The 15,042-nt window shown below is 26.5% G+C and overlaps 1 protein-coding gene across 1 annotated transcript; it reads left to right on the plus strand.

Annotated features, from left to right (window-relative positions):
* Window positions 1-10,920: 10,920 nt before the first annotated feature.
* Window positions 10,921-12,122, plus strand: LOC133310534 (DEAD-box ATP-dependent RNA helicase 38-like). Its single transcript, XM_061511469.1, has 4 exons — window positions 10,921-11,070; window positions 11,156-11,449; window positions 11,527-11,593; window positions 11,890-12,122. The coding sequence occupies exons 1-4, from the start codon at window positions 10,921-10,923 to the stop codon at window positions 12,120-12,122; spliced, it is 744 nt and encodes a 247-aa protein (XP_061367453.1).
* Window positions 12,123-15,042: the final 2,920 nt, after the last annotated feature.

The following is a 15,042-nucleotide window of genomic DNA, read 5'->3' on the forward strand; positions in this document are numbered from 1 at the left end:
CTATGAAGAGAAATAAATACACATAAGATAAATAAAAGTTCTTTTCTTTGACTGGACATGGGTTTATTTGACTAGATACTTTTTTTCGTAAATTAATTTTTTTTTAAACTTAAGTTGTTGTCATAAAGAGCTTATATCTTACACCTGTTTTCAACGTATATGATCGGCTAGAAATGTGCTGATTGAAGAAAAAGTGAACCGACTTGGTTTAAACGGTTCAATCTAAAAATAGTTCGGTTTAAAATCAATTCAATTCGATTCAAAAATGATTCGGTTACATTAGAGATGACTTGGTTCGATTTGAAACCTGTTCGAGTCGATCCTATTCTAAAAATAAAAGAAAAAATAAGAAATAAAAAAATAAAGTAAAAAAAATCAGTTCGGTTCGGTTTGAAAAAAGTTCGAATTTTGAACTAGTTCTTAAAAAATCGATTCGGTTCATGAATTCATTTTTAAAAATTGATTATTTTAAGTGCAGTTCAATTTGGTTCACGGTTCGATTCAATTTTTTGATTATTTTGCACGTCCCTATGATCTCCTATTCATCAATTTAAGAAATGTAACAATTATATATTCTTTTGAATTTTTACGAGAGAAATTACACAACAATTTATTTTAATAAATTCAGGTGATTTTATGAATACCTAATCTTATCGATTGAGACCACTTAAAATGATTTATAAATTGTTTGTTTGAACAATTTCATTAAAGAAATTAGATATTATACCTATTTTAACAATTTACTTCAACAATTAAATTAATAAATTTTTCTATCTTTATAAATGCTAGCTCAGCGAATTTTCTCTCTTCTAATATATGTTAACATCACGATTTTTTCTTATATATATCATCCTCATAAATATTTAATTTTATCATTTTTTTGAAAACTAATATTATAATATTCAATTATTTTAATAGAACATAATCAAGAGAGAAATATTAAATTTATTATTTTAAAAAATACAAGGATATTTTATAAGTTATCGTGTTCTTGTTGGGAAAGGGGGGTCCACGGTAGAGGGAGAACCATCATCAAATGGATTAAGCAAGAATCTTATCACTAGGAGTGTAAATGAGCAAGGCTTAGTCAAGCTTTAGCTTAAATGAGCTAGGCTTATATAAATTATTTCAAGCTTACCTTGTTAGTTTTATACAAGCCAAATCATAAGCTTGGCTTGGTTTGTTTTTCAAAAATACAAGGCCTTGTCTAACCTACCAAATCTTCAAAAACGACTCCATAAAATATAGATTAAGATTATTTTATTTCTTTTATATGTTTAACTTTATCGAAAAAATATTTGTCCTTTTAAAGGAGTTTATGTCATTTTAGATTAAATGACGTCGTTTTGGTGCATAATTGGTAATTTTTTACATTCTATCTCCTCAATAAAATTAGGAAAAGAAAGAAAGTGGAGGAGAAAGAATGTAAAAAAAATTTCAATTATGCATCAAAACGACGTCGTTTCATCTAAAATGACACAAAGTTATATTATTTAAAATGACAAATATTATTTTCTTAACTTAATGGAATATATTTCTTTTCTATGCACACATCAACCCAAAATATTAACAATTTAACTAAGGGTGTAAATAGGCTAGGGGGCCTATAGGGGCCTACGACCTAACCTATATTAGATCAGGCTTGACCTATTACAAATAATAAAATAGAACAAGTCTAGGCTTTACCATCGGTGAGAATATATCCTCAAAGTCTATGCATTTCTTCTAGTTGAATCCCTTCACAACAATTCAGGCTTTGTACCTTGACTTTGGGTTGTTCTTCTCTAATTTGAGTTTAAGAACACATTTGTTCTTTAGAGCACACCTACCTTTTGGTAACTCGGCCAAGCTAAAGGTGTGATTCTCATACAAAGATTGCATCTTGTCTTACATGGCTTTCTCTTATTCTTCCTTCTCATTATTTGTCATTGTTTCATCATAGCTTTGAGGTTCTCATTCTTCTACAATAATAGTGTACTCGTCAGCAAGATATCTGATAGAAGGACGTCTAACTCTGTTTAGCTGTCAAGTTGGAGGTTGTTGGTTGTCAAGTTTGGGCTAGTTTTGTTCTTCCTTAGCCATCTCATCTTGTTCTTGTGTCAATGGCTCGTCATTCCTATCACCGACATTCTCATCATTGACTTGTGTTGATTCTTCCCCTGATTATTCTTGAACATTGGAGGATAATATGTGGTCTGGTAAAAGACAACTTGAACTTTAGGCCTCTTGATTTCCTTAATGGTATGTTTCTCAAAGAACGTTGCATCTTAGCTTCTCATAATCTTCCTGTTAACAGGATCCTAAAGTTGATAGCCGAACTAGTCCTTTGGTGAGCAAAGATAGATACAATCTTTGGACTTAATATCCGATTTTACTCGTTCATCCTTTAGAATATGCACGAATGCTCTGCATCCAAATACCTTTAAATGCTCATACATTTCCTTTTTATACTCGTTCAAATTTTCTTTTGGGATTTCTCCTTCTAGAGGATTTGAGGGTGACAGGTTGATTACGTCTACTATAGTCTTTATGATTTCTCCCTAGAACGCCTTGGACAACTTGATATAAGATAACATATTATGCACTCATTCTTCAATTGTCTGGTTTATTCTTTTAGCGACATTGTTTAACTCTGGTGTCTTTGGAGGTGTATTCTCCAACATTATGCCAATTGTCTTGCATTTGTCTCAAATGGACCCCAATACTCTCCATTATTATTAGCTCAAATGACTTTCAATTTCTTCCTGATCTCTCTTTTTATTAGAGCTTGAAATTCCTTGAATGCTTGGAGAACCTGGACTTTGGTACTCAACAAAAATACCCACAATTTTCTAAAGTGAACATCAATAAAAGTGATAAAATAATATGCTTCTCATAGAGATCTTTCCGATATAGAATAGACATCAATGTGAGCTACGTCCAGAACACATGTTTTTCTTCTAGTCTAGTCAAGTCTCTTGAATAATACTAGCCATTTTAAGTGTTGTAAAACTCGGGCCAACTAGTTCAACCCAAAAACTGGTAAACAGGTCATGTAACTGGTCTAGGTAACACAATGGACCATACATGCAAAACAACCAGTATAACCCATGTAACTCGATTGGATTTTGTTAAAATTGGTGACCCTTTAGTTCATCGAGTCGGACCTATCTTAGTTGTTGATCGCATTAAGGCGAAGGGGTTCATCGGTCTAGTGGCGAAGTAACAAAAATGGAGAAAAGAAAACTAAGTTGGAATGACTAAAATCTACAACAACAAAAAAGAAACAAACACTATCTAAAGATGCCTTAGGCACTTGCTACTCTTCTTCAAGGGGACTGAGGATATGGTGAGGTCGGGAAATTCTATGAATCTAAGTACCAATACTAGTTTTACTTCAAGAACTAATTATTATGTGGATGGATAAAAATATAATCATGTATAATAGTGGTGATGACATGTGGTGTCTTAATTTTAGAAATTCATCATCAACAACACCTTTATTCTAAACTAGTTAGGGTGGCTGGCACATATAAACCCAAATGAAAAGTACTAAAGATAGAGAAAAATTAATATATAAATATATATATATATATATATATATATATATATATATATATATATATATATATATATATATATATATATATATGGAACAGAACCAACTTACACCGTTGTAAATATTTGGGTTTATGTGTGCCACCCATCCTAACTAGTTTGAAATAAAGGTTTTGTTGATGTTAAATTTCTAAAATTAAGATACCACATGTCACCACTACCACATGTTAAATTCCTAATTTCTAAATTGTTTTTGTAAAGAAAGTTTAAAGCAACACTTTATGTACAAGGTTATGAATCCGCTCATAATCTAGTTGCTTCCATAACAAGTTGCAAGCAATAGTTTTACCAATCATTTCCCCCCTAAATCTTACCAATCCTCCAAAAACAATTATGAGAATATACTCCAGTACATTCGTACATCATCATTTTTTTTATAATAGTGAATAAAAAAGACAATACTACCTGTAAAGAAGGCAAGCAAAATCACAGTGAAGGCCATCATCTCTAGATATTAACTTATATAAGAATGTCACACCTGCAATCAACCATCTCTTTTTAAGCCAGAATATAGAACCAAAGCTGAAAGCAAACCCTAATAAAAAAAAAGTCACACAGAAAGTAGGACAAGACTCATTATAACTCACATTGAGAAACAAAGAAAAAGCCTATAAGCTGAAAAATACCTTCTCGAGAAAAATATTCCTTCAATACATGCAAAAGCAACAAGTCTCTCCGCAAATGAAGTGGAACTGTGCCCATGCATTACAAGAAGTATTAGAAAGTAATATCTATGTTACCTTTAGAAGATATAAAAGTCATTCCCAAATTAAACCCGACTAGTGAGCCGAAGATATGAAGCAAAAAAATGAAAGCAACACAATAAAAAATACCAGATAACAGCAAAAATAATAGAAGCTAATACCTTGAAGGTTTATGATCACAATTCACAAAAGTGGGGTTTCAAGTTTGAACCAATGGCCTCACTCTGGTTCCTGCTAACAAATAAAGAGAAATAAGGACATTTGCCCAAAGAAGCTAATACCAGATAATTCGCAAAAATAATAGATACCAGATACGGTGGCCTTCTAACTAATATAAAACTTGAACCAAGAGACAAATAAGGACTTGCAACAAAAAAAGAGAAAAAAAAATCTATATTTAAAATGTTTATGTCCACACGTGCGGGCATTTGCCCACATGTGGGTACGCCAATGCATCTATATATAGTAATATTTTTCTTAAAAAAATATTAATATATTAGACAATTGAATATATATTATACTTTAAGACCGATTTGGCAATAAATTTATTACATTCTAAAAAACTTATAACCAATAGAAAATGGAGTATAAGCTCATCTTTTAATCCCTCCCATGCACAAGACAAATTTTGTTCATAACAAATTGATTTTTTCAATCTTATCCATATATCAACTTAAAATTTCGAACACTAGTCCATCTCATCCATTATCGAGACACCGTTAATGGACGTTTATTTGTTAACGTGCGAGTCCTGTCAAGCGAAACATCGTTACTTTGTTGCACAGTGAAGCTTCAGTTTTGTTTGGGAATGTGAGTGGGGTGGTTTTGCGTGGATGTAATTAATGAGGCAAAACAATGATGGATAAAAAAGTTATGGGATATATTTTACTAGAGTAAAGTGTGTGTTATTTTAAATGATATAAAGTTATATTATTTTAAAAGAGAGAAATAGATAGATAAAGGAGGAAAGAGAGTTAACAAAAAAAATAAAAGTATGGGTCCCACCTCTTTATAAGAGTAAAAAAATATAAGTTATATCATTTAAAAGGATAAACTTTTTTTTCATTTTACTATAGCAGTTTTTTTTTTTTTTTTTTTTTTTTTGTTTTTGTTTGGTTTCTTTCGTCGCTTTGCATGCATATGTCCTTGCAATTTCTAAAAGTGGTGGGTCTCAATATTCATTTATATAGAAATTCGGGGTCCAAAATGTAAATGCCCCCAAGACTATAGACAAACGAAAAAAAATAAAAGAATTGCTTGTTTGACCCGTGGCAGACTGACGTGTGTGCAAGTGCACACACAAATTTTTTTAAAAAAATATATATTTTTAGTCATTAACACAAATTACAGAACTCAATTTAATCTCTTAAAAAAAATCGATTCGTGATTCCTTTAAATTTCAAAATAGACTCATGTTAGTCCTTATGAGGGATTAATGTCGATCTTTTTGAATTTCAGAGGACCATAATTTTGATTATCTGAATCTATTTTTGAATTTTGAGGGATCACGAGTAGACTTTTTTTTTCCCTAAGAGATTAAATTGAAGCCCATAATTTTTGTTAAAGATCCAAAATGTTCTATTGTAACAGTTTAAATTGACTCTTGATTACTTTTTTTATACTTAGTTAAAGTTTTCTTTAAAAAAAATTCTTTATTCTTTTATTCTAAATGTGCAGATATTAAAAAAAAAATTTAGGGCCCACTCCAAATATTCTGAATGAATGAATACCTCACACTCCCACATCCCCTCCTTATATCCTATTATTTAGAATTATTCTAGAATAATTTCCATAACAAACTAACTAATTCACTAACTAATTTTGCATTGCTACTCTTGGGCCCACTAATCCTAGCCCATCAGACAATAAAATTAGATATTTTTTCAGTAGTTACGTTTTTTTTTTTTTTTTTGGTAATCAGTAGTTACAGTCTTTGTTTTGAAGAATTATACATCCAACTCATTAAAATTTATTATATATATATATATATATATATATATATATATATATATATATATATATAAACAAAAAAAATTAAAATTTAAATTATAATATATATATATATATTATATATAAACAAAAAAAATTGAAATTTGAAATTTAATTTATAAATATATATATATATAGTTGATAAAATTGAAATTTGAAATTTAATTGAAAATAATTAAGAAATGACATATTTATACTTTAAAAGAAAATAAAATAAAAACTTAACTTAAAAGAATAATATAAAAAGATAAAAAATTTCCATACAAGTATTTTTAAGAAAATATTTAATATAAACCTTTTAAATATATATGTATAATCAATTTAAAATATATATAAAAATTAAAAATTAAAAGAGAACAAAATTATTTTTTAAAAGTATGTATAATCAATACAAAACAATTTAAATTTTAAATTTTAAATTTTAAAATTAAATAAAAAAATTAAAAATGACAAATATTATTCGGTTAAAAAAAGTAGAAAAATTTATTGACTATAAATATGTAGATTTTAATTTAATGCATATGAAAGAAATTAAATTTTTACTCGTTTGATGTAAGAGCATAATTAACACAAAAGATATACCAATGATTGTGATTTTTGAAGAATTATACATCCAACCATTAGATTTTATAGATACTTAATAATTGATTTTTTTGGAACATATAATGTCAGAAAATTTATATAAACTGAACTAATGTTAAATATATTCTAAATTAAATAGAATTGCATAAGATATGCAATTTTTTTTTATTTCTCCAACATTTGAGACGAAATGTCCAAAGATCTGAGACAGCGTATTATACAGTGGAAGTAGTTGAGATTTGCCACTATTTATATTTTTGTCAAATGGAAAAAAGTGAGTGGTCAAAAGAAGGATTTTGTTTCGGTGGGAAATGCAAAAAATGGAATTTGCAGTCCGCTTACCCTTCATCCTGAAAAAATGCAAGAAAAATCTTGGATTTTGAATTTTCATCATGGATTTAAGGCATATTAAAAGATTAAATGTTTCTCTTGTTATGGGAGATAAATTTATTTTTTATACACATATAAAAGTATATAAAATCCATGTGGATTCATATAAAAAAATAATGAAAAAAAATATATAAAAAAATTATTTTCTATAACATGAGAAATATTAATCTCTATATAAAATTTACAAATATGGAATATTGTAATAATATTCTAGCAAGAAAAAAGAAATAGTATGATAATAAAAACTATAATGGATAAGAATGACCTATAAAAAATTTAACAGTGGAGCAACGAAATCATTACTCAATATTAATCATCCCCTCAAGATTTGATTTGATTTGTTTTGATTTGTTTTGTTTTTCAACATAATATTATTCTGATTTTTATTACCGTTACAATGACTAACAGTTATGATTCTTTATTGACAGTTAAATGTTTATAAAAAGGAATCTTTTATGTTTCTTTATTCAAAAGGGAAAGAATCGAAATATGCATTTATTATACCCAACGAAAAGTTGCAAAAAAAGTTTAGTATGGCGCTGTTGTCTTCTTTTCTTGTTTTAATTAACAATATAACATTAATTTGTCACTTTTATTTCTATAATTTTTTTTATTAATTTCAATAGCCTTTTCATTACGCTTAATTGGCATATAAATTAAATTTAAAATTAAGGATATTATATATGGTAATTTAATAATCTATCTATATCTTAATATATATATATATATAAATTTAAATTTAACATAAAATTATTGATTAAACGAAAAAAAAAGTTAACAATATAAAAATATATATATAGTTAATAAATTGAAATTTGAAATTTAATTGAAAAAAATTAAGAAATAAAATATTTATACTTGAAAAAAAACTAAAATAAAAACTTAACTTAAAAGATGAATATAAAAAGATAAAAAATTTCCATACAAGTATTTTTAAGAAAATGTTTAATATAAACGTTTTAAATATATATGTATAATCAACTTAAAAAATATATAAAAAATATAAATTAAAAGAGAACAAAATAATTTCAATGTATAATTAATACAAAATAATTTAAATTTAAAATTTTAAAATTAAATAACAAAATTGAAAATGACAAATATTATACGGTTAAAAAAAACTAGAAAAATTTAATCACTATAAAAATGAAAATTTTAATTTAATGCATATGAAAGAAATTAAAATTTTACTGTTTGATTTAAGAGCATAATTAACACAAAAATTCTACATAAAATAAGGACATAAAACAGAATGATTTTCTGGTAACGGATATATAAAAAAATTGCTTATTTTAAAAATTCACTCACGGTATACTTTACTAATATTCACTCAAGTAAACAAAAAAAGCATATTAGTATATCACGAAATAAAATTGGCAGAATTATAAATTAGTAGGATTTTGTCATTTCAAAAAAATAAAATTAGATATTTTTCAGTAGTTACGGTCTTTTTTTTTTTTTTTTGGTAATCAGTAGTTACAGTCTTTGTTTTGAAGAATTATACAACCAACTCATTAAATTTATCTATATGTTAATATATATATGTATATATATATAATACATTTAAATTTAAAATAAAATTATTGATTAAACGAAAAAAAAATTAAAATTATAAAAATATATATATAGTTGATAAATTGAAATTTGAAATTTAATTGAAAAAAAATTAAGAAATAACATATTTATACTTTAAAAGAAAATAAAATAAAAACTTAACTTAAAAGAATAATATAAAAAGATAAAAAATTTCCATACAAGTATTTTTAAGAAAATATTTAATATAAACCTTTTAAATATATAGGTATAATCAATTTAAAATATATATAAAAATTATAAATTAAAAGAGAACAAAATTATTTTTTAAAAGTATGTATAATTAATACAAAACAATTTAAATTTTAAATTTTAAAATTAAATAACAAAATTGAAAATGACAAATATTATTCGGTTAAAAAAAGTAGAAAAATGTATTCACTATAAATATGTAAATTTTAATTTAATGCATATGAAAGAAATTAAATTTTTACTCTTTTGATGTAAGAGCATAATTAACACAAAATATTTACCCGTGATTGTGATTTTTGAAGAATTATACATCCAACAATTAAATTTTATAGGTACTTAATAATTGATTTTTTTGGAACATATAATGTCATAAAAATTTATATAATATTTTACCAAAAAAATTGTAAGGACTTATAGAGAGAAAATAGTATTAATATAGTTTATTTTTAATAACAATTTTTTATTAAAAAAATATATATTATGTCAATATTCATATCAATATTATATTGCTTCTTAATATAGAGTGTCTTCGTGATAAAAGAATAATATAGCATGATGTAGTGTTACAATCTTGTCTGTGTGACAAAATCATTCTTTTGAAACTTCGCTGATGTGTCATTATTTCCTTCTATATCCACTCTCTGTTCACACTTGAAACCATTTTCAAAGTTTTCTTTTTTAGTAATTTTTCAAATTTGAATTTTGAACGTGATAAAAAAGTTCAGCAATCAATGTTTCCCACTACTTTCTGTATGGAAAATCGTTAAGCCTATAAATAATACTTATTATTATGCCTATTGGGTAAAAAATATTTAATATTTAAAATTCAAACTTTTTAAATTTGAATTTAGAACTTGATAGGTGGTAAAACAATTCAACATTCAATGTTTTCCTTACTTTCTGCATGAAAAATTGTTTAGCATATTATTAATATTTATTAATATTATATCTATTGAGCTTAATTATTATACCTATTAGGATCAATTAATTTTGGTTCTACAAAAAATTAAATAAACTAAACATTATTTTATCTGAAGCTTTATTATACCTATTAGGATCACATTTTTTTAGCTTTGATGAAGCTCTCATAGTGAAACCCGGTTTCGAGCGGGTAGACCCGCCAAAAGAAGAAGAAAACTTTGCAATTAGAAATCTTAAGAAAACATAGAGGTTAGTATAAGATTGTAAAAAAGACATCATATCTGTATTTCTCACTAAAAAATCTAATAAAATTTACATTAATAGAAAATTAACTAAAATCGTCATATATTTTGATATCACAAGATTTTTTTTCTATACTTAAAATACTTGTTGAATACCAACGGATTTGACTACACTCTAAAATAATCTTTTAAATTCTTAATCAAATATTAAGTGATTTTTTTCAATCCTTCAAAATCATAATTAAATATTAGTAGATTTTTTTTGCGTTGGAATTACGAAATTCTTTAAAATTTCAATCCATAGAAAATCTTTCCAAATTAAATTAAAATCGTCATATATTTTGATATCACAAGATTTTTTTTCTTTATTTAAAATATATATTTTGATATCACAAGATTTTTTTTCTTTATTTAAAATACTTGTTGAATACCACCGAATTTAACTACACTCTAAAATAATCTTTTAAATTCTTAATCAAATATTATGTGATTTTTTTCAATCCTTCAAAATCATAATTAAATATTAGTAGATTTTTTTTGCAATTATATCCATAGAAAATCTTTCCAAATTAGTACCCTCTCTCTTTATATATATTAGTAGTATATGTCTATTTTATTTAATTACTCTTCACAGACCTCAATCCATTACTCTCTCCTTCCCTCTGAAACTGTGAATTCCTTTTTTACTCTTCACTCTCTCGTCTACTGCTATGGCAGAACCATCCACCGCCGAAACCACCTCCGCCAGCGATGCTCATCCGGCTTCCTCGTCGCTCAACGTCGTCGGATTAACGAGCGACGAGAACAAGAAGCCTTCTCCCAAGTTCTTGGACGAGCCTGAAGACTCCAACATCCAAGCGGTTGGTTCGATCCCCATTCCCGATTTCTCTTTTCTCTCTTTCTCGGCGAGAAATTGACGGTTTATGGTTTTGAATTTCGGTGCAGGTTTCGTCCGGCGACACTCCGTACACGTCAGCTACCACCTTCGAAGAATTGAATCTCTCACCGGAGCTTTTGAAGGGACTCTACGTGGAGATGAAGTTCCAGAAACCTAGTAAGATCCAAGCCGTAACCTTGCCTATGATCTTGAATCCTCCGAATAGGGATTTGATCGTACACGCGCATAACGGTTCCGGAAAAACCACGTGTTTCCTTCTTGGTATGCTTAGTCGAGTTGATCCAAAGTTGCAGGCTCCTCAAGCTTTCTGCATTTGCCCAACCAGGGAGTTGGCTATTCAGGTAAGGTTCTAAGACATTGCTTTTTTAAATCGACATATAATCTTATTCTATCATGGATTAAATAACCCATAACTAAGAATGCAATAGCTGGTGGCCCCATACTTCCGGAAGAAAAGCTATATCCCTCCAAAGGGATATCTGATCGTGAGCCCTAGAAGTTTTTCTTTTTTCTTCTTTTTTTTTTCCGTTGTTTTTTTTAGGCTAAATTACCTAAAACCACCTTGAATTTAGGTGGTGTTTCAAAAAACTACCCTAAACTTTAGATTGATGCAATTAACCCACCTATACTATCTCATTCCAACAATTAAACATATCTATTAAATTTACATTAAACGTCGTTAAGTAAATATTAAACACCTTTGAGTAATCCGTGCATCTGAGTAATTATTCGAAGGGTGACTTAGTCATGGATATGGGGACATATGAATTGGTTTGTGCAGAGTATTTAGGATCTGCAGTTGTAGAGCCAGCTTGGTTGAACTATTTCAGGGAATGGGGTCCAAAAACTGATTACAGTATAGATGATGAGTTGAAGAAGGTGGAGAAGTTGTTGCCTGGGAAGCTAAAATCTGCTTTTGAAAATTTTGTAAAGAGTTTACCAAAGGAAGTGCTGGGAGCGGAAGGACCCACAGGTCCAAAGGTGAAGAATAATTGGAGTGGTGATGAAGCATGAACATTGTAGCTTCAGTTACATTTATTCTCATGAACTTCAAAATTGATTTACAATAATGTTATTGGGTTCAATTGCATAAGTGGTTTCAATTTGAGTTTAATTGGAGAGAGACAAAAAAGTCAAATGAAACCAGCAATAGCTTTAAACTAGTACAGAACCTTATCAATTCTCCGTATACCAAATCAATATCAATTTTGATCCTTTCATTTTCCTTATTCAGAGATTTTTAAAAAAAAAAAAAAAAAAATAAGCAACATTACTTGGACCCACCATTATTTGTATAGGATATATTAAACTTGTTTTAATATCTATCTCTCAAAACATTAGAAGAAACAGAAGAAGATTGAAATATAGCTATGAAAACTTTTTTGTAATTTTAATATTAAACTGTCTATTTGCAAAAAGTTATGTTTTTTATCACACATGCAGCTGTAATTTTTTTTTCACAAACCACATGGGTATATGTGATAAAAAAAAAATCTCAAGGCATAGGTAATTCTAAAACAAACCATTTACTGCAAAATCACCTATGCCTTTGATTATTTTTTATCACTCGTGTGGTTTGCAAAAGTATATGTTTTTTTATCTGCTCCCGTGATTTTTTACTTTTACAAACCATGGAACATATGTCATAGGTGATTCTAAAGCAAAACAGCTTCGGTGAACTTTCCTGTTTGTTTTTTTTTATTCGTTTGTTAATCACTGTTATCGAACTTTTCCTCGTGATTTTTTTATTTTTTACAAATCAATGGGACATATGTGATAAAAAACACTGGGCCATAGATGATTCTAAAACAAACCGGCATTGGTGAACTTTCCTTTTTTTTTATTCGTTTGTTAATCACTGTTATCGAACATATTTTTAAAAACTCAATTAAGATCTCACTAACTCCTGCATTGGTATTTGCCAGGCCTATTAAAGTAACTTTTAAAATTCGAAATTTAAACTTAATATAAGAGTAAAAAAAGTTCAGCATTAATTGGTGGCAAACATCTATATTAATACCCCCACTACTGCTTACCAAAAAAAAATACCCACACTACTTTTTCAAAATTCGAATTTTAAACATAATATAGGTAGAAAAAGATTTCAACATTAATTAGTGGCAGACAATTGTATTAATATCTCACTATTTTCTACATAGAAATGAGAATAATAATATTTATTGAAAAGTGTATATTAATTTAATACAAAAAATATGTTCAAAAAACCTCCTTTAGTTCGTTGAAAAGTTCATTAATGTATGTTGATGGAATAAAATTAAAATGAATACCAATTCCCTAAATTTTCAACATTTGAATTTATTGATGATTTTAATGGTGAGATAACGTATGCTACAATTAAAGTTTACAATCAAATACAAGTGAATGCATTAGTATCTATTATCAATGGAGTTATATAATTGTGACACTCGGTAAAAATAATACAAAAAATAATACAAAGAATTTAAATTTTAAATTTTAATAAAATAAAAATGACAAAGAATTTAAATTTTAAATTTTAATAAAATAAAAATGACATCTATCGTTTTGTAAAAAATAAATTATAAAAATTTAATCACTACAAAAATGTAATTTAATATATAAGAAATAAATTTAGCTTTTATTCTTTTGATGTAAGAGTGTAATTAACACAATTTTCTATGTCGTGAGTGAATAACTAGAAGTTATTACTTGGAGAATATGCACGGTTTTTAATACATGTTTTCCACTACTTTTTGTGAAAGAATTTAAGTTTATTAATAATATTTATTATTTAAGTCTATTGAGTGAGAATTTTTTTTAATATTTATAATTCAAACTTTTAAATTTAAATTTTGAATTTGATAGGTGAAAAAATAGTTCAGCATTTATTGTTTCTGCAGTGTAAAAAGAGATATATATAATAAATTTAAATTTAATATAAAATTATAGATTAAACAATAAAAATTTTAAAATTATAAAATACATTTATAGTCGATAAAAATTATTTAAAATTTAAAATTTAAAAGAAAAAATAAGAAATGGCATAATTTATAATTTACAAAAAATAAATTTAAATTTTAACATAAAATTTTTAAATATACATGTATAACCAATTAAAAAAATATATAAAAATCATAAATTAAAATAGAAAAAAATTATATTTAAAAAAATGTATAATTAACATAAAAAGTTTTGAATTTTAAATTTAAATAAAAAATGACAATTGTCATTCTGTAAATTTTTTTTTTAAATTAAAGAACTATAAAAATGAAAATTTTTATTTAATACATAAGAAAGAAATTAAACTTTCATTTTTTTATTGCAAGAGTGTAATTAAAATGTTGACAGCTAGAGGTGGAAAACTGCGGGCCGGCCCGCCAATATATTTTTATAATTCAATTGAAATATTATCTTTCTTCTTTTATAATTAAATTATTAAATTTGATCTCAATTTTTATAAATACAAATTTGTGAAATTTCAAAGACTAACGACACTAATCCTTGCAAAAAAAAATTATTTATATAAAATGCTGATAGTTAGAGGTGGAAAGCTGAGCTCGGCCCAGAGGGCCGGCCCGCTAATATATTTTTATAATTCAACTTAAATTTTATCTTTCTTCTTTTATAATTAAATTACTAAATCTGATTTCAATTTTTGTAAATATAAATTTGTGAAATTCCAAAGACTAACGACACAAATCTTTGCAAAAAAAATAATTATTTATTGTTATTTTTTAAATCTGATTGTAGTAAATGAAAGTTCATTTCTAAGATATAATATAAAAACCTAGACATAACTATAAAAATCTTTTTTTGTGGATAAGTATAAATTATCTAATAATATAATTTGAAATAAGTTAACTATTCTTTAAAGGAAATAGAGTTATTTCATTTTAAGTGTGAAAGAGACACAACTTAAAAAAATGTATTTAAAATTTAATTTTTTAAAAAATAC

This window comes from Gastrolobium bilobum, unplaced genomic scaffold (assembly GCF_033153095.1).
Source record: "Gastrolobium bilobum isolate Gb01-03AN ecotype WA unplaced genomic scaffold, APGP_CSIRO_Gbil_v1 utg18236, whole genome shotgun sequence".
NCBI classification, from domain to species: domain Eukaryota; kingdom Viridiplantae; phylum Streptophyta; class Magnoliopsida; order Fabales; family Fabaceae; genus Gastrolobium; species Gastrolobium bilobum.